Here is a 21,035-nt window from a genome sequence, read left to right as displayed (position 1 = left end):
AAAGGTCCTTCCTTCCTATGTGTATCCTTGTGGTACACCACATGTAATAGGTAAAGCATCACTTGGGAATTTTTCTATTCGGACTACTTGTGTTCTGTTTGTTAAATAAGATTCAAATATTTTTAAGGCATTACCAGTGATCCCTATACTTTCTAGTTTTTTTTTTAAGGTTAATTTTGACTGGCAGTATCAAAAGCTTTCTTCAAGTCAATAAAGATTCCTAACGCTATGTTTTTATTATCTTTATTTTGTTTGATTTTTGTGATAAGATCAATGGTTGCTAACAAGTAAAACAGAAATTGGCCGATAATTTCCTGGATCACATTTTTGTCCCGATTTGTAAATAGGTAGTTGGAGTTTTTGACCTTTGCAATTTTCATTGTGTCAGTAAATACTCCGTTCATAAATAATGTATTGAAACATTCAGTCAAATCTTAGTGCTTGTCCCATCTGCCCCGACACTACAATAATTTCGTTATTAGTCGTTAAATCAAAAATAGATAATTTAGAATTAGTTTCATGGATGTTTGTTAAGGCATTGCTAATATTTTCATGGAATATTTTTGGTATTTTTTGTGCTAAGAGGGGCCCTATTGTGGAGAAGTAATCATTAAATGCATTACATATTTCGTGAGGCTCAGTAATTAATGTTGAGCTTAATAAGATTTTTGGAGGAGCACAACTTTTTGTAATTTTGTGATTTACTAGTGTTTACTAACTTCCACATCCTTTCTAGTTTTTTCGAACATCTGTTAAATTCTTTGCAATAGTAAGATTCTTTTGTGTCTGCAATTAGTCTAGCTACATGATCTTTCATTTAAACAAACTCTTCCTTCAACGTGTTATTATTTGTTTTTTTTTTGGATTTGTGAAAATAGGATATTTTTGTTACTAATTTCATTGATTACATTTTTGTTAATCCAATCTTTTTTGGGTGGGTTCAGAACTTTAACCTTCGTTATTTTTTTTTTGTTTTGTGATAAACTTTATTTTCGCTTCCAAACGTGAATAATCACTTCCCAATTCCTCGTGTCCTACTTTATTTGATTGTAGTATAAAGTATATTATAGTCTATGGCATTATATTGAGAAAGAATGTTTTGAGGTGGTTTATTTTTTTTAATTTCTAGGTGAATCTGCCTATGATCGGACATAGAAAAATCCAGTATAGCCATATGAAATTTATCATTAATTAAATTGGTACTAACATGATCAATAATTGATTTTTTTTGGTATCGGATACTCTGGTAGCGTATTTTTTGTTTGTACTGTGTAGTCATCTTTTCTTTAGTTAACTTTTTTTCTGTCGCAGTTGCGACAGAAATAAACATCGATAAAGTCTGAAGTTAGTGTTACCGTACCGTTGTAGACAGCTCCTACTTCAACTGCATATCTTTCCAGCCGTACCCATAGATAGTTATTACCTCCTAAGTATGTAGATTCAGATAAACTGTGTTTCAAATTATTATGTATATATATATATATATATATATATATATATATATATATATATATATAGAGACTCGACCTCCATCCAAATCGTTCCTATAATTATAGTAACGTGAATAATAAGTTAATTGTAATTCAAGCACTTGTTTTTCGGATTTGATCCAAGTTTCTGTTATTAAAATGACGTGAGTAGTATGTGGTATTGATTGTAAAATACATTTGAGTTATCAAATCTTCCTTTCTTACGTATGCTCCTTGCATTGAGAATGTAAGGTGTGGCTTGTTGATTTTTAGGTCTTGGTAATCGTTGGTGACTTGATAGGTAATGCTACTTACAGCGATTTCTGGATTTGTATTTACTGCTTGGAGTTTTTTGGAGTAATTTTTACTATGATAGGTGTCTCGTTGATATATTTTATTGTAAGATCGGTCTCACCATTATTTTCGTGACGTGACGCGACAACTCATCTTTCAAGCTTTTAAGGTATTTTGGTTGAGAAGGTGTCTGATCCGAATTTTATGTTTAGTTTTTTTTCATGTTTGGAGCCATCTTGGCTTATCATAAAAATGCATCTTAGTCGAAACTGAAGAGCAAGTGGTTTGCTAAGTATGCCAGATTTGACTTTGAAAAACTAACAAACATTGCAAGTTAAATAAAAGCTTATCAAAATGTTGAACTTTTGTATGTAACAGTCCAGTTTTATAATCAAGAAACGATTCGTTTTCGTTATATAATAGAATTGTCATCATTGGCTTGCAAATTACGGATTAAAAGGCTTTCAAAACCCGGGACCGACTCATAAAACACAAATGAGTTTTTCTGTAAATAAATAATCAGTTGCTGCCACAAGTTTGAAAAGCACTTAAAGTCAGGCATCGATTTAGTGACGCGAGGCCTCTAGGCACTTTTCCATTTGAAGTGCACCATTCGGAAGGTGTTATAGTAAAATTAATAATAATAATAACTTCTTCAAGACGATTTCGGCCACGGCGGCCAGTCTCCAGAGAGATTAGCCAACTGCGCAGGAGATATTATAGTGCACAAACACAGGTGCATTCTCTATTCCCTAACTCCCTAATGTCAGGAGGACATTTTATAAGACGAAGCTGTAATTCATTGCAGCAAGTCGAGTTTTATTATTTATATGATTACCAATCGCTCCTATCTATTCGAAATAATAAGGATACAATCTAGCAATACTCTTTTTTAGGTACTTACTAATATTCCTATTAAAACAGAAGCTCGAGGGGTCAGATCGAACCTGCGACTTTTACATCGCTAGGCGGCCCGTGAAGCTTTGTACTATTGACGCTACAATGTATGCCTTTTTAGTTCTGTCGCTTCCCTATTTCCCGGCAAGTTTGAATTTGTAACTGTTCTATATTCGAATGTGTTTAAATTTTGAATCTCAAAACAGTTGAAAGTATCGGGTTAATGCTATTGTTTAGTCACAGCTTCGATTGGAATCTCTCAGGTTACTTACGAAAATGAATCTTTTTAAGGAAAATGTTCGTGCTATAATTTTCTACAACTTTAGAAGAGGCCTGACACGGCTTCAGTGTTTTGAAGAGTTAACATTTGTGTTCAGTGATGAAGTCCCATGTCTGCGGACTGTCGAACGCTGGTATTTAGAATTCCAGCGTGGACATACTAGTGTTAGTGACAAATCTCGCGAAGGACGCCCAAAATCCGCCTTCACTAAAGATAACATCATTGTCGTGAGACGACTAATTCTCGAAGATCGTCATGTGTCGTATCGAGAGATAGAGGCTCTATTAGGCATCTCAGGGACAACTATTCAGAAGATCTTGCATGAAGCACTTGGTGTGAGAAAGCTAGTTTGCCGTTGGATACCGCATCTGCTTTCCAACGATTACAAGGCGGCCCGCGTCAGATGGTGTAAGAAAACTCTGCAAAGGTTCAACCGAGGAGAGTCAAATCACTTCTACGACATCATCAGTGGTGGCAAATCTTGGAAGCCAAAGCCGACTAAAGTTGTTCGTTCTCGAAGCACTTCAAAGAAGATGGTGGCCACGTCCGTTGGAAAAACCGGCCACGTTGCGACTATTGCACTTGAAGATCGTAGAACGGTTAACGCAGAGTGGTATACCACAGTTTGTTTACTACAAGTCATCGCCGAACTTCGAAGATCTAACTCAAAGCGACGCATCATCCTGCACCACGACAACGCAAGCTCACACAGCGCTCGTCAAACGATTGAGTATTTGAAGCAAGAAAAAGTAGAAATTCTTGACCATCCTCCATACAGTCCTGAACCAAGCCCTAACGATTTCTTTACATTCCTAAATTTAAGAAAAGTCTTCTGATCAAAGGTTCCAGTCCGGTGAAGAAGCAGTCGACGCTTTCAAGTCAGCCATTTTGAACACCACCACTTTAGAGTGGAATAAATGTTATAATAACTGATTTGAGCGAATGGAAAAGTGTATTAAGCTACGTGGTGAATACCTTTAAAAACAATAAAAAGTACTATAAGGTTCTAGTTGTGTTTTTTTCTTCAAATGACAAAACTTAAAAGGCATGCCTCGTATTAACATGAGCTATGATTTTGCTTTAAACAGCCAAGATTAATTTCAGTTTGTCTAAATAAAAACCTTTTTGCAGACCATCGTCTAAATATATAATCCGAATTTAATTCGAGACAGACTTCTTGATAAGAATCCGAAGAAACTCCAATATATATACAAAAATACCAGTACTACACGTTCGCTTCATATGACCGTCGTCTTATAAAATGCAGCCATAGACCGAAGTATTTTTGACATAAAAGACAATAATTGATTTATTTTGTAATTGTATAAAATTTAATTTTAAAACTTTATAACAAATTTTATTGTTTCGTAACACTTTCGCATTTATAATATTAGTAAATGTTCATACTTCCTATCCAATTAAGGACGGGTAGCGACATCTCTCAAACTCCAACTTAACCAAACACAACGTCATACATTTTATCGGCCGCGATTAGTTAAATTTAAATCTTGTACCCGCACCCCTTCTCCTGTTTACTCCTTCTCCTCTGTACATTCGTTTAAGACATTACATGCAATTTTGATTGAGAGCCTAACGCATCTTTTATTTCTCTACACCTTCGAAACTACGTTACGCCTTGAATTGACATAACACTTGAGTTAAAGTAGTGAGGAGGAAATTATAATAATAACAATAATTTATTTATTCAAGTAACAAACCTCATATACAAAAGTACAAAAAATAAAATAAAGACTACTATCTATTATGAATGAGTGGGTTAATGAATTAATGATAAGGTAAGGAACGACATATTTCATTGTTATAAAACATTGTTTTTTTTGCATTAATTTTAATAAATATATGTTGTGAAATCATTAATTTAACTCGGGCCCAATTAGCTCGAAAGATCAGAGACGAAAGTCTTACTCTTGTCTTATTTTCAAAATAATAACTTGAGTGTTGCTATGCATAAAAGTAATCTATATTTTGAGTTTTATACTAATGCTTAAAAATTAAATAATATTTTTTTCGTTACTTTACTTTGCATTATAATAATATCTCTATCGGAAGTTTAGGTAACTTTATATTCTTTGCAAATATTTTATATTTCATATTATATACAAATTAATAAACAAATACCTGTTTTAAAATATCTTAATATTGTGACAAAACTAAAATATATTTTTTTTAATTACTTATATTAATTTATTTATTCTCCATTCGTTTAGAGCACCTCTCTAATATACAACAATAGGTCATAAATCACCCGTTGAACAAATGGGACGTTTGAGTCATCAAATTACGCGCGCTAGTTACATATTATCTGCTTCACTTTATATGTATAATGTCATTGTTGTTATTATTGATTTTGGTTATATTATTGGAATCGTAATAGTTAAAATGACTTCTAGGAAACTAGTACATATTATCATACACATATTCTTAAATAAAAAATAGCCAAACAAGCACAAACTAAATTGATTATTTAATTATTTTGAGTAATGAGATAATATGAATTAAAAAAAAATATTTCGCGTTTGCGTTGTAATTCTCGACATCTTTTCATCATTATTTTAATAATGTTAAAAGTATTATTTTAAGTTTACAGAACACCTAATACGAATGGAGTGCAATATTTTGCTTTTCAAAAAAAAATACAACAATTCGCCATAGATAATAACTTCTAATGGAAGAAGATTCATTACCAATACTGTCGCGTTCGAAATTGACAGTTAAAATTTCAAATTAAAATCATTTATCACTGTTGGCAATACCGAATACGATCAACAAAAGAAAAGGGTGTAAATCGAAACTGAAGCCATTACCTAAAAAATAAAGCCAGTACTGATACATAAATACTTTTATATATTAAAAATGATGTCATCCATACAGTATCTAATGAAAAGTCCTTTCCATGGAAAAATTAAAGAGATCCCGGGTGTGTATGTTGATAACTTCGAAAAAGCTGAACGTCGAAACGCTAGAGCTTACTTCCTGAGCCATTATAACTCAGACCACATACAAAGGCTACATTCAGCTCAGCTATTAGACGTTTTGTTGAAGAAGAACATCACAATATATACGACCGAGCTGACAGCAGCTATTATAAATGACGACAAACATGATGAGAGAATTATGAAATGCGTTCGAGCTCTAAAAATGGGTATGTTATTGTTATCATTCAAAACTTAATCATTAAACATATCTTTGCTCGAAACATTGTACATTATCATAACGCCGATGATAAACGCGTTTTTTGTTGAAGATTCTTACTCGTAGACCAGAGTGCGAAAGTTGGAAGTGTATACTTCCATTCCTTTGGAAGCACGTAAAGCCGTTGGTCCTGTGCTTGAACTCTTTTCCGTTTTGTTGTATTTGCCATCGAATCGGAATATGAGATTTAGGGAATAGAGAGTGCATATATGAGACAACTCTGTGCCGAGCTACCTCTGTGCCAATACAAGCTTTACGAGCCATGGAATTGTACACACTTCTAACTTCTAGACTCAGTTGCTACTGAGAAATTTTCGACAATAAAAATCAATAACTTCTTGGTAGCCCGAATTGGGCCCAGGGCTTTTTAACCCAGGACCTCAATATCTGCGGTCTTATATAAGCCACTAGACCAACAAGACGTGTAATACGAAGTTACACAGTAAATTATTATAAACAAAGTTGTTTATGAGCTAACAAGTGCTTTTGAATTGTTACAATTGTTGTTTTATTTCAAAATTTTAGGTTCGACACAAATATCTTTGCCTGGTTTGCCTGAAAAAGACATACCGGAATTGTGTCTCACTGTCACATTGATACCAGCCAGTCACAGCGCTGCATCAACAATGTTTTTATTCTCAACAACGACACATAACATTCTGTTTATCGGAGAATACCATATCAATCGTAAAGACTTGCCAAGCTTCAAGCATCTGCATGTTGACGATAAACCCATAAAATTGGATGCGATGTACGTTGACACAACCATGCAGCATTTGGATTGCGAAAACTTCACGAAGCGATCTAACGGTGTACAAAGAATGATATTTGAAATTAGATGTTGGTTGAACTGGAATGAGAATAATGCAATTGCAATACAGACATCTGATAAATATGATTATGAATTTGTCTTTAATGAGATATACAAACAATTAAACATGAAAGTATTCGTGCATTCGGAAAGATGGAGTTTTTACAGGTAATTTTTGATTATTAAATAAATTATTCAAATTTTGTTACTTTAAGCAAATTTTTAGAATTTTGCATAGATATATGGGAATTGATATATAGTCAAGTCTTGACTATAGACTGTTCTAATTAAAGTAGGAGTGAAAACTTAACCACTTTGACATTGGATGTACGTAGTGGTTAAATCCACTCTTTAGACCACTCCATCTCCAGACTCCATGTCTTTAGACCTTCGATAAGAATAGAGTATAAAATTGGTAGTGGTGGAGTATAAAAGTTATGGTGTGGTAGACAGCGGCAAAACTGATGGTAACTGGTCACCACTGCCTGTAGACATTTTGTATAATGTAATGCAAATCTGAATCTGTGTCACCATGTGTCTTGGGAACTAAGATGTTGTGTCCCTTGTAGCTCTGCTATACTCTGACTCACTCACTCATTAAACCGAAATGCAATGAACTGATGAGTGGATGGTCACAACTTGTGGCTTGCACAAAACCCTACCACCGAGTAAAAAGTTTTAGATATATAGTACAAGTTTTTCTTCATATTCAATATATAAGTTATGTTATCTTAAAGAGATGTGTTTGTTTTTCAGTTCAATACAGGAATTAGTGCCCGGGGTGACAAATAACGAAGAATCTACTAGAATACATTTATGTAGAAACAGAAGCGAGGATAGTTCACACACCTCATGCGTACAGAAATGTCATAATAATTACTTACTTGTAGATGTATTCCCTATGCCATGGCAGAATTACAAAGATGGAAAATGCTCAGTTTCGCGCGTGACCCAGGAGCAGCGGCTGGACGTGTGTTTCGCTACTCATTGTACTTTAAGAGAGATAGATTATTTTGTTGATTATTTTGCACCGAATAGAATAATTGGTTATCCTCATGAATATGCAGGAAAGCTTGAAAGAAATGAGCTCTGTTATTATAGTAGAATTGGCAAAAAAAGAGTTAAGATACCTAAAAGAGTCGATGATGATTTGAAGAAATTGATGTTTGGATAAATAAAAATGATGCTGTTTTGTAATTAAGAACAAGGTGACATATTTGTTATATAGATGAACAAGTTCTTCAACATATGCAGCATCGTAAAGTCTATTCCAACTGAAGGAGTAAAGACAAATAAATTTTGATATGACAACATTGGTCGAGATTTTTTAAAGTCGTATATTATACCATGATTTTTTTTGTTTATATTTTAAAGTACATAATGCATATTTGAATTATACATATAAGATATTTAAATTGTAAGGTAGCAGCAGTAAACGAAAATAGAAAAAAAGATTGTTTTGCTAACTCGCAAATAGCCACACTAACTGAAAAAGACAGTAAGTAAAACAATTATTTCGAAATCACAGACAGTCACTCCAATGATATTTATTTGTTTATGTAAAGATGCGTTATAAATAGTATTATATTATAAATATATTAATCGAGAATTGTATGTAGTGTGTTATATAACAGACCTATTAGCATATTGCATGGAATATGTAAATATAAGGTTTTTTTTTCTTTACTCCTTCCGCCCTCGGGATATAGTACAATTGTATATCTAATGTGTATTCTACTATGTTATATGAAATAATATGATGAGAGTGTTTTTGTGTGTGATATATATATCACGTATTTGTATCTCAACGGACGTGTTGTCCGTGCCTGTGGAGTATCATATCTTTAATTTATATTAACGTAACTGCCATTACTAGCAGTATCACAATCTACGATTTAGGATTAAAATAATATAAATATATGGTATTCAAGTGTGATCATTAAAATGTAAAAGGTATAAAAATCTTATGTACTAACTTTGATAAATAATATTAAAGTAATTTGTTATCAAAAATTTGGTATTTATTTTAATATCTCTGGCAACATCTATAGGATTTTGTTAGTATTGGATAAATGGAAGATATATATTTATATATTTTGTATAAAACTGACTGCCTCGTTGGTCTAGTGGCTAGATATAAGGCCGGAGATCCTAGTTACAAACCCCCAGGTCCAATAAAAACTTAATGTTTTTCTGTCGAAGATTCTCAGCAGTGACCTGGAGTCCCGACCGAGAAGAAGAAAGAGGCGATATGCGCTCCTTCTCCGCCCGCCGCGACTAGGGAGGTACTTAGAACCCTGGTAATCTGCCTAGAGAAGAAAGGCCTGCATGGGCGGGCCGAGGCCTATTTGCCCGTCCGATAACCCTTAACATAAAAAAGTTATAAATCTTATTTTACTCGTAAATAAAGGCAAATTAGGTATACATACATCGTTGAAAAATATAATTAATTAAAAAGTAAAATTAGTAAAATTAAAAAAATTATCAATCGTATTATTACATAATTACAATTACATAATTAAATGATCCGTTCAAATTATAATTTGTGATAATTTTTTTGCTATAGTTCGTTTTTATCTTTGGTAGGACAATGAGACTCGCTCGACGCGTGCTGCGTTTAGACTGTTGTTTTATTTTAGTAAAAGTTAGTTTGGTACGACACTTTTTTCAAAGGTTTTTTTGATAAAGATGCAAATATTATAAATATATAAATGTCGAATATTCATTATTTTGGTTTCGGTATAGATTTTAATGGTTGGAGTAAAATATGGGTAATTGAAGAGCATTTTGATAATTTTGATTTTGTTTTATGCAGCTTGGACGTCAGCTAATTTTGTTTTGACAGCACTGCCCCATACTTAAATTAAGTACGAAATATTTGGTTTAACCAGGACGTTATAGATAATAATGTGTCGTAACCGACGCGAGATACAGCGCATCATATTTAGGAAAGAGCCAAGTAGTAATGAAAGCTTACTTATAATGCATTCAGTATGAAAGCATTATAAGTAAGCTTATATTTTATAGCAGGTATATTGTTGTCTATTCGCAGGCCTACGTATTTTTCTGTATTTTTTGTTCCAATGGTATATTGTCAATTTTAAAAAAATTAAAAAAAAAAAAAAACCGAATCCTATTTTATCTATGTATTAATATACGGCAAAGAGAGCAAAGGTCCTTCCTTCCTATGTGTATCCTTGTGGTACACCACATGTAATAGGTAAAGCATCACTTGGGAATTTTTCTATTCGGACTACTTGTGTTCTGTTTGTTAAATAAGATTCAAATATTTTTAAGGCATTACCAGTGATCCCTATACTTTCTAGTTTTTTTTTTAAGGTTAATTTTGACTGGCAGTATCAAAAGCTTTCTTCAAGTCAATAAAGATTCCTAACGCTATGTTTTTATTATCTTTATTTTGTTTGATTTTTGTGATAAGATCAATGGTTGCTAACAAGTAAAACAGAAATTGGCCGATAATTTCCTGGATCACATTTTTGTCCCGATTTGTAAATAGGTAGTTGGAGTTTTTGACCTTTGCAATTTTCATTGTGTCAGTAAATACTCCGTTCATAAATAATGTATTGAAACATTCAGTCAAATCTTAGTGCTTGTCCCATCTGCCCCGACACTACAATAATTTCGTTATTAGTCGTTAAATCAAAAATAGATAATTTAGAATTAGTTTCATGGATGTTTGTTAAGGCATTGCTAATATTTTCATGGAATATTTTTGGTATTTTTTGTGCTAAGAGGGGCCCTATTGTGGAGAAGTAATCATTAAATGCATTACATATTTCGTGAGGCTCAGTAATTAATGTTGAGCTTAATAAGATTTTTGGAGGAGCACAACTTTTTGTAATTTTGTGATTTACTAGTGTTTACTAACTTCCACATCCTTTCTAGTTTTTTCGAACATCTGTTAAATTCTTTGCAATAGTAAGATTCTTTTGTGTCTGCAATTAGTCTAGCTACATGATCTTTCATTTAAACAAACTCTTCCTTCAACGTGTTATTATTTGTTTTTTTTTTGGATTTGTGAAAATAGGATATTTTTGTTACTAATTTCATTGATTACATTTTTGTTAATCCAATCTTTTTTGGGTGGGTTCAGAACTTTAACCTTCGTTATTTTTTTTTTGTTTTGTGATAAACTTTATTTTCGCTTCCAAACGTGAATAATCACTTCCCAATTCCTCGTGTCCTACTTTATTTGATTGTAGTATAAAGTATATTATAGTCTATGGCATTATATTGAGAAAGAATGTTTTGAGGTGGTTTATTTTTTTTAATTTCTAGGTGAATCTGCCTATGATCGGACATAGAAAAATCCAGTATAGCCATATGAAATTTATCATTAATTAAATTGGTACTAACATGATCAATAATTGATTTTTTTTGGTATCGGATACTCTGGTAGCGTATTTTTTGTTTGTACTGTGTAGTCATCTTTTCTTTAGTTAACTTTTTTTCTGTCGCAGTTGCGACAGAAATAAACATCGATAAAGTCTGAAGTTAGTGTTACCGTACCGTTGTAGACAGCTCCTACTTCAACTGCATATCTTTCCAGCCGTACCCATAGATAGTTATTACCTCCTAAGTATGTAGATTCAGATAAACTGTGTTTCAAATTATTATAGATATTTATATATCGAGTCTCTATAATAATTATTATTATAGAGACTCGACCTCCATCCAAATCGTTCCTATAATTATAGTAACGTGAATAATAAGTTAATTGTAATTCAAGCACTTGTTTTTCGGATTTGATCCAAGTTTCTGTTATTAAAATGACGTGAGTAGTATGTGGTATTGATTGTAAAATACATTTGAGTTATCAAATCTTCCTTTCTTACGTATGCTCCTTGCATTGAGAATGTAAGGTGTGGCTTGTTGATTTTTAGGTCTTGGTAATCGTTGGTGACTTGATAGGTAATGCTACTTACAGCGATTTCTGGATTTGTATTTAATGCTTGGAGTTTTTTGGAGTAATTTTTACTATGATAGGTGTCTCGTTGATATATTTTATTGTAAGATCGGTCTCACCATTATTTTCGTGACGTGACGCGACAACTCATCTTTCAAGCTTTTAAGGTATTTTGGTTGAGAAGGTGTCTGATCCGAATTTTATGTTTAGTTTTTTTTCATGTTTGGAGCCATCTTGGCTTATCATAAAAATGCATCTTAGTCGAAACTGAAGAGCAAGTGGTTTGCTAAGTATGCCAGATTTGACTTTGAAAAACTAACAAACATTGCAAGTTAAATAAAAGCTTATCAAAATGTTGAACTTTTGTATGTAACAGTCCAGTTTTATAATCAAGAAACGATTCGTTTTCGTTATATAATAGAATTGTCATCATTGGCTTGCAAATTACGGATTAAAAGGCTTTCAAAACCCGGGACCGACTCATAAAACACAAATGAGTTTTTCTGTAAATAAATAATCAGTTGCTGCCACAAGTTTGAAAAGCACTTAAAGTCAGGCATCGATTTAGTGACGCGAGGCCTCTAGGCACTTTTCCATTTGAAGTGCACCATTCGTAAGGTGTTATAGTAAAATTAATAATAATAATAACTTCTTCAAGACGATTTCGGCCACGGCGGCCAGTCTCCAGAGAGATTAGCCAACTGCGCAGGAGATATTATAGTGCACAAACACAGGTGCATTCTCTATTCCCTAACTCCCTAATGTCAGGAGGACATTTTATAAGACGAAGCTGTAATTCATTGCAGCAAGTCGAGTTTTATTATTTATATGATTACCAATCGCTCCTATCTATTCGAAATAATAAGGATACAATCTAGCAATACTCTTTTTTAGGTACTTACTAATATTCCTATTAAAACAGAAGCTCGAGGGGTCAGATCGAACCTGCGACTTTTACATCGCTAGGCGGCCCGTGAAGCTTTGTACTATTGACGCTACAATGTATGCCTTTTTAGTTCTGTCGCTTCCCTATTTCCCGGCAAGTTTGAATTTGTAACTGTTCTATATTCGAATGTGTTTAAATTTTGAATCTCAAAACAGTTGAAAGTATCGGGTTAATGCTATTGTTTAGTCACAGCTTCGATTGGAATCTCTCAGGTTACTTACGAAAATGAATCTTTTTAAGGAAAATGTTCGTGCTATAATTTTCTACAACTTTAGAAGAGGCCTGACACGGCTTCAGTGTTTTGAAGAGTTAACATTTGTGTTCAGTGATGAAGTCCCATGTCTGCGGACTGTCGAACGCTGGTATTTAGAATTCCAGCGTGGACATACTAGTGTTAGTGACAAATCTCGCGAAGGACGCCCAAAATCCGCCTTCACTAAAGATAACATCATTGTCGTGAGACGACTAATTCTCGAAGATCGTCATGTGTCGTATCGAGAGATAGAGGCTCTATTAGGCATCTCAGGGACAACTATTCAGAAGATCTTGCATGAAGCACTTGGTGTGAGAAAGCTAGTTTGCCGTTGGATACCGCATCTGCTTTCCAACGATTACAAGGCGGCCCGCGTCAGATGGTGTAAGAAAACTCTGCAAAGGTTCAACCGAGGAGAGTCAAATCACTTCTACGACATCATCAGTGGTGGCAAATCTTGGAAGCCAAAGCCGACTAAAGTTGTTCGTTCTCGAAGCACTTCAAAGAAGATGGTGGCCACGTCCGTTGGAAAAACCGGCCACGTTGCGACTATTGCACTTGAAGATCGTAGAACGGTTAACGCAGAGTGGTATACCACAGTTTGTTTACTACAAGTCATCGCCGAACTTCGAAGATCTAACTCAAAGCGACGCATCATCCTGCACCACGACAACGCAAGCTCACACAGCGCTCGTCAAACGATTGAGTATTTGAAGCAAGAAAAAGTAGAAATTCTTGACCATCCTCCATACAGTCCTGAACCAAGCCCTAACGATTTCTTTACATTCCTAAATTTAAGAAAAGTCTTCTGATCAAAGGTTCCAGTCCGGTGAAGAAGCAGTCGACGCTTTCAAGTCAGCCATTTTGAACACCACCACTTTAGAGTGGAATAAATGTTATAATAACTGATTTGAGCGAATGGAAAAGTGTATTAAGCTACGTGGTGAATACCTTTAAAAACAATAAAAAGTACTATAAGGTTCTAGTTGTGTTTTTTTCTTCAAATGACAAAACTTAAAAGGCATGCCTCGTATTAACATGAGCTATGATTTTGCTTTAAACAGCCAAGATTAATTTCAGTTTGTCTAAATAAAAACCTTTTTGCAGACCATCGTCTAAATATATAATCCGAATTTAATTCGAGACAGACTTCTTGATAAGAATCCGAAGAAACTCCAATATATATACAAAAATACCAGTACTACACGTTCGCTTCATATGACCGTCGTCTTATAAAATGCAGCCATAGACCGAAGTATTTTTGACATAAAAGACAATAATTGATTTATTTTGTAATTGTATAAAATTTAATTTTAAAACTTTATAACAAATTTTATTGTTTCGTAACACTTTCGCATTTATAATATTAGTAAATGTTCATACTTCCTATCCAATTAAGGACGGGTAGCGACATCTCTCAAACTCCAACTTAACCAAACACAACGTCATACATTTTATCGGCCGCGATTAGTTAAATTTAAATCTTGTACCCGCACCCCTTCTCCTGTTTACTCCTTCTCCTCTGTACATTCGTTTAAGACATTACATGCAATTTTGATTGAGAGCCTAACGCATCTTTTATTTCTCTACACCTTCGAAACTACGTTACGCCTTGAATTGACATAACACTTGAGTTAAAGTAGTGAGGAGGAAATTATAATAATAACAATAATTTATTTATTCAAGTAACAAACCTCATATACAAAAGTACAAAAAATAAAATAAAGACTACTATCTATTATGAATGAGTGGGTTAATGAATTAATGATAAGGTAAGGAACGACATATTTCATTGTTATAAAACATTGTTTTTTTTGCATTAATTTTAATAAATATATGTTGTGAAATCATTAATTTAACTCGGGCCCAATTAGCTCGAAAGATCAGAGACGAAAGTCTTACTCTTGTCTTATTTTCAAAATAATAACTTGAGTGTTGCTATGCATAAAAGTAATCTATATTTTGAGTTTTATACTAATGCTTAAAAATTAAATAATATTTTTTTCGTTACTTTACTTTGCATTATAATAATATCTCTATCGGAAGTTTAGGTAACTTTATATTCTTTGCAAATATTTTATATTTCATATTATATACAAATTAATAAACAAATACCTGTTTTAAAATATCTTAATATTGTGACAAAACTAAAATATATTTTTTTTAATTACTTATATTAATTTATTTATTCTCCATTCGTTTAGAGCACCTCTCTAATATACAACAATAGGTCATAAATCACCCGTTGAACAAATGGGACGTTTGAGTCATCAAATTACGCGCGCTAGTTACATATTATCTGCTTCACTTTATATGTATAATGTCATTGTTGTTATTATTGATTTTGGTTATATTATTGGAATCGTAATAGTTAAAATGACTTCTAGGAAACTAGTACATATTATCATACACATATTCTTAAATAAAAAATAGCCAAACAAGCACAAACTAAATTGATTATTTAATTATTTTGAGTAATGAGATAATATGAATTAAAAAAAAATATTTCGCGTTTGCGTTGTAATTCTCGACATCTTTTCATCATTATTTTAATAATGTTAAAAGTATTATTTTAAGTTTACAGAACACCTAATACGAATGGAGTGCAATATTTTGCTTTTCAAAAAAAAATACAACAATTCGCCATAGATAATAACTTCTAATGGAAGAAGATTCATTACCAATACTGTCGCGTTCGAAATTGACAGTTAAAATTTCAAATTAAAATCATTTATCACTGTTGGCAATACCGAATACGATCAACAAAAGAAAAGGGTGTAAATCGAAACTGAAGCCATTACCTAAAAAATAAAGCCAGTACTGATACATAAATACTTTTATATATTAAAAATGATGTCATCCATACAGTATCTAATGAAAAGTCCTTTCCATGGAAAAATTAAAGAGATCCCGGGTGTGTATGTTGATAACTTCGAAAAAGCTGAACGTCGAAACGCTAGAGCTTACTTCCTGAGCCATTATAACTCAGACCACATACAAAGGCTACATTCAGCTCAGCTATTAGACGTTTTGTTGAAGAAGAACATCACAATATATACGACCGAGCTGACAGCAGCTATTATAAATGACGACAAACATGATGAGAGAATTATGAAATGCGTTCGAGCTCTAAAAATGGGTATGTTATTGTTATCATTCAAAACTTAATCATTAAACATATCTTTGCTCGAAACATTGTACATTATCATAACGCCGATGATAAACGCGTTTTTTGTTGAAGATTCTTACTCGTAGACCAGAGTGCGAAAGTTGGAAGTGTATACTTCCATTCCTTTGGAAGCACGTAAAGCCGTTGGTCCTGTGCTTGAACTCTTTTCCGTTTTGTTGTATTTGCCATCGAATCGGAATATGAGATTTAGGGAATAGAGAGTGCATATATGAGACAACTCTGTGCCGAGCTACCTCTGTGCCAATACAAGCTTTACGAGCCATGGAATTGTACACACTTCTAACTTCTAGACTCAGTTGCTACTGAGAAATTTTCGACAATATAAATCAATAACTTCTTGGTAGCCCGAATTGGGCCCAGGGCTTTTTAACCCAGGACCTCAATATCTGCGGTCTTATATAAGCCACTAGACCAACAAGACGTGTAATACGAAGTTACACAGTAAATTATTATAAACAAAGTTGTTTATGAGCTAACAAGTGCTTTTGAATTGTTACAATTGTTGTTTTATTTCAAAATTTTAGGTTCGACACAAATATCTTTGCCTGGTTTGCCTGAAAAAGACATACCGGAATTGTGTCTCACTGTCACATTGATACCAGCCAGTCACAGCGCTGCATCAACAATGTTTTTATTCTCAACAACGACACATAACATTCTGTTTATCGGAGAATACCATATCAATCGTAAAGACTTGCCAAGCTTCAAGCATCTGCATGTTGACGATAAACCCATAAAATTGGATGCGATGTACGTTGACACAACCATGCAGCATTTGGATTGCGAAAACTTCACGAAGCGATCTAACGGTGTACAAAGAATGATATTTGAAATTAGATGTTGATTGAACTGGAATGAGAATAATGCAATTGCAATACAGACATCTGATAAATATGATTATGAATTTGTCTTTAATGAGATATACAAACAATTAAACATGAAAGTATTCGTGCATTCGGAAAGATGGAGTTTTTACAGGTAATTTTTGATTATTAAATAAATTATTCAAATTTTGTTACTTTAAGCAAATTTTTAGAATTTTGCATAGATATATGGGAATTGATATATAGTCAAGTCTTGACTATAGACTGTTCTAATTAAAGTAGGAGTGAAAACTTAACCACTTTGACATTGGATGTACGTAGTGGTTAAATCCACTCTTTAGACCACTCCATCTCCAGACTCCATGTCTTTAGACCTTCGATAAGAATAGAGTATAAAATTGGTAGTGGTGGAGTATAAAAGTTATGGTGTGGTAGACAGCGGCAAAACTGATGGTAACTGGTCACCACTGCCTGTAGACATTTTGTATAATGTAATGCAAATCTGAATCTGTGTCACCATGTGTCTTGGGAACTAAGATGTTGTGTCCCTTGTAGCTCTGCTATACTCTGACTCACTCACTCATTAAACCGAAATGCAATGAACTGATGAGTGGATGGTCACAACTTGTGGCTTGCACAAAACCCTACCACCGAGTAAAAAGTTTTAGATATATAGTACAAGTTTTTCTTCATATTCAATATATAAGTTATGTTATCTTAAAGAGATGTGTTTGTTTTTCAGTTCAATACAGGAATTAGTGCCCGGGGTGACAAATAACGAAGAATCTACTAGAATACATTTATGTAGAAACAGAAGCGAGGATAGTTCACACACCTCATGCGTACAGAAATGTCATAATAATTACTTACTTGTAGATGTATTCCCTATGCCATGGCAGAATTACAAAGATGGAAAATGCTCAGTTTCGCGCGTGACCCAGGAGCAGCGGCTGGACGTGTTTTTCGCTACTCATTGTACTTTAAGAGAGATAGATTATTTTGTTGATTATTTTGCACCGAATAGAATAATTGGTTATCCTCATGAATATGCAGGAAAGCTTGAAAGAAATGAGCTCTGTTATTATAGTAGAATTGGCAAAAAAAGAGTTAAGATACCTAAAAGAGTCGATGATGATTTGAAGAAATTGATGTTTGGATAAATAAAAATGATGCTGTTTTGTAATTAAGAACAAGGTGACATATTTGTTATATAGATGAACAAGTTCTTCAACATATGCAGCATCGTAAAGTCTATTCCAACTGAAGGAGTAAAGACAAATAAATTTTGATATGACAACATTGGTCGAGATTTTTTAAAGTCGTATATTATACCATGATTTTTTTTGTTTATATTTTAAAGTACATAATGCATATTTGAATTATACATATAAGATATTTAAATTGTAAGGTAGCAGCAGTAAACGAAAATAGAAAAAAAGATTGTTTTGCTAACTCGCAAATAGCCACACTAACTGAAAAAGACAGTAAGTAAAACAATTATTTCGAAATCACAGACAGTCACTCCAATGATATTTATTTGTTTATGTAAAGATGCGTTATAAATAGTATTATATTATAAATATATTAATCGAGAATTGTATGTAGTGTGTTATATAACAGACCTATTAGCATATTGCATGGAATATGTAAATATAAGGTTTTTTTTTCTTTACTCCTTCCGCCCTCGGGATATAGTACAATTGTATATCTAATGTGTATTCTACTATGTTATATGAAATAATATGATGAGAGTGTTTTTGTGTGTGATATATATATCACGTATTTGTATCTCAACGGACGTGTTGTCCGTGCCTGTGGAGTATCATATCTTTAATTTATATTAACGTAACTGCCATTACTAGCAGTATCACAATCTACGATTTAGGATTAAAATAATATAAATATATGGTATTCAAGTGTGATCATTAAAATGTAAAAGGTATAAAAATCTTATGTACTAACTTTGATAAATAATATTAAAGTAATTTGTTATCAAAAATTTGGTATTTATTTTAATATCTCTGGCAACATCTATAGGATTTTGTTAGTATTGGATAAATGGAAGATATATATTTATATATTTTGTATAAAACTGACTGCCTCGTTGGTCTAGTGGCTAGATATAAGGCCGGAGATCCTAGTTACAAACCCCCAGGTCCAATAAAAACTTAATGTTTTTCTGTCGAAGATTCTCAGCAGTGACCTGGAGTCCCGACCGAGAAGAAGAAAGAGGCGATATGCGCTCCTTCTCCGCCCGCCGCGACTAGGGAGGTACTTAGAACCCTGGTAATCTGCCTAGAGAAGAAAGGCCTGCATGGGCGGGCCGAGGCCTATTTGCCCGTCCGATAACCCTTAACATAAAAAAGTTATAAATCTTATTTTACTGGTAAATAAAGGCAAATTAGGTATACATACATCGTTGAAAAATATAATTAATTAAAAAGTAAAATTAGTAAAATTAAAAAAATTATCAATCGTATTATTACATAATTACAATTACATAATTAAATGATCCGTTCAAATTATAATTTGTGATAATTTTTTTGCTATAGTTCGTTTTTATCTTTGGTAGGACAATGAGACTCGCTCGACGCGTGCTGCGTTTAGACTGTTGTTTTATTTTAGTAAAAGTTAGTTTGGTACGACACTTTTTTCAAAGGTTTTTTTGATAAAGATGCAAATATTATAAATATATAAATGTCGAATATTCATTATTTTGGTTTCGGTATAGATTTTAATGGTTGGAGTAAAATATGGGTAATCGAAGAGCATTTTGATAATTTTGATTTTGTTTTATGCAGCTTGGACGTCAGCTAATTTTGTTTTGACAGCACTGCCCCATACTTAAATTAAGTACGAAATATTTGGTTTAACCAGGACGTTATAGATAATAATGTGTCGTAACCGACGCGAGATACAGCGCATCATATTTAGGAAAGAGCCAAGTAGTAATGAAAGCTTACTTATAATGCATTCAGTATGAAAGCATTATAAGTAAGCTTATATTTTATAGCAGGTATATTGTTGTCTATTCGCAGGCCTACGTATTTTTCTGTATTTTTTGTTCCAATGGTATATTGTCAATTTTAAAAAAATTAAAAAAAAAAAAAAACCGAATCCTATTTTATCTATGTATTAATATACGTCAAAGAGAGCAAAGGTCCTTCCTTCCTATGTGTATCCTTGTGGTACACCACATGTAATAGGTAAAGCATCACTTGGGAATTTTTCTATTCGGACTACTTGTGTTCTGTTTGTTAAATAAGATTCAAATATTTTTAAGGCATTACCAGTGATCCCTATACTTTCTAGTTTTTTTTTTAAGGTTAATTTTGACTGGCAGTATCAAAAGCTTTCTTCAAGTCAATAAAGATTCCTAACGCTATGTTTTTATTATCTTTATTTTTATTTTGTTTGATTTTTGTGATAAGATCAATGGTTGCTAACAAGTAAAACAGAAATTGGCCGATAATTTCCTGGATCACATTTTTGTCCCGATTTGTAAATAGGTAGTTGGAGTTTTTGACCTTTGCAATTTTCATTGTGTCAGTAAATACTCCGTTCATAAATAATGTATTGAAACATTCAGTCAAATCTTAGTGCTTGTCCCATCTGCCCCGACACTACAATAATTTCGTTATTAGTCGTTAAATCAAAAATAGATAATTTAGAATTAGTTTCATGGATGTTTGTTAAGGCATTGCTAATATTTTCATGGAATATTTTTGGTATTTTTTGTGCTAAGAGGGGCCCTATTGTGGAGAAGTAATCATTAAATGCATTACATATTTCGTGAGGCTCAGTAATTAATGTTGAGCTTAATAAGATTTTTGGAGGAGCACAACTTTTTGTAATTTTGTGATTTACTAGTGTTTACTAACTTCCACATCCTTTCTAGTTTTTTCGAACATCTGTTAAATTCTTTGCAATA

At 33.0% G+C, this 21,035-nt stretch overlaps 1 protein-coding gene across 1 annotated transcript; it reads left to right on the top strand.

Annotated features, from left to right (window-relative positions):
• The first annotated feature begins 5,709 nt into the window (after positions 1-5,709).
• On the top strand, positions 5,710-19,371 carry LOC126779845 (protein artemis-like). The gene is made up of 4 exons (XM_050503968.1): positions 5,710-6,103; positions 6,679-7,132; positions 17,847-18,079; positions 19,304-19,371. The coding sequence occupies exons 1-4, from the start codon at positions 5,815-5,817 to the stop codon at positions 19,369-19,371; spliced, it is 1,044 nt and encodes a 347-aa protein (XP_050359925.1). The 5' UTR covers positions 5,710-5,814.
• The last annotated feature ends 1,664 nt before the right edge of the window (positions 19,372-21,035 follow it).

Source organism: Nymphalis io, chromosome 30 (assembly GCF_905147045.1).
Source record: "Nymphalis io chromosome 30, ilAglIoxx1.1, whole genome shotgun sequence".
NCBI classification, from domain to species: Eukaryota; Metazoa; Arthropoda; class Insecta; order Lepidoptera; family Nymphalidae; genus Nymphalis; species Nymphalis io.
Note: the sequence above shows the minus strand (reverse complement) of the source record. Positions and strands in the feature narration are given on the sequence as shown.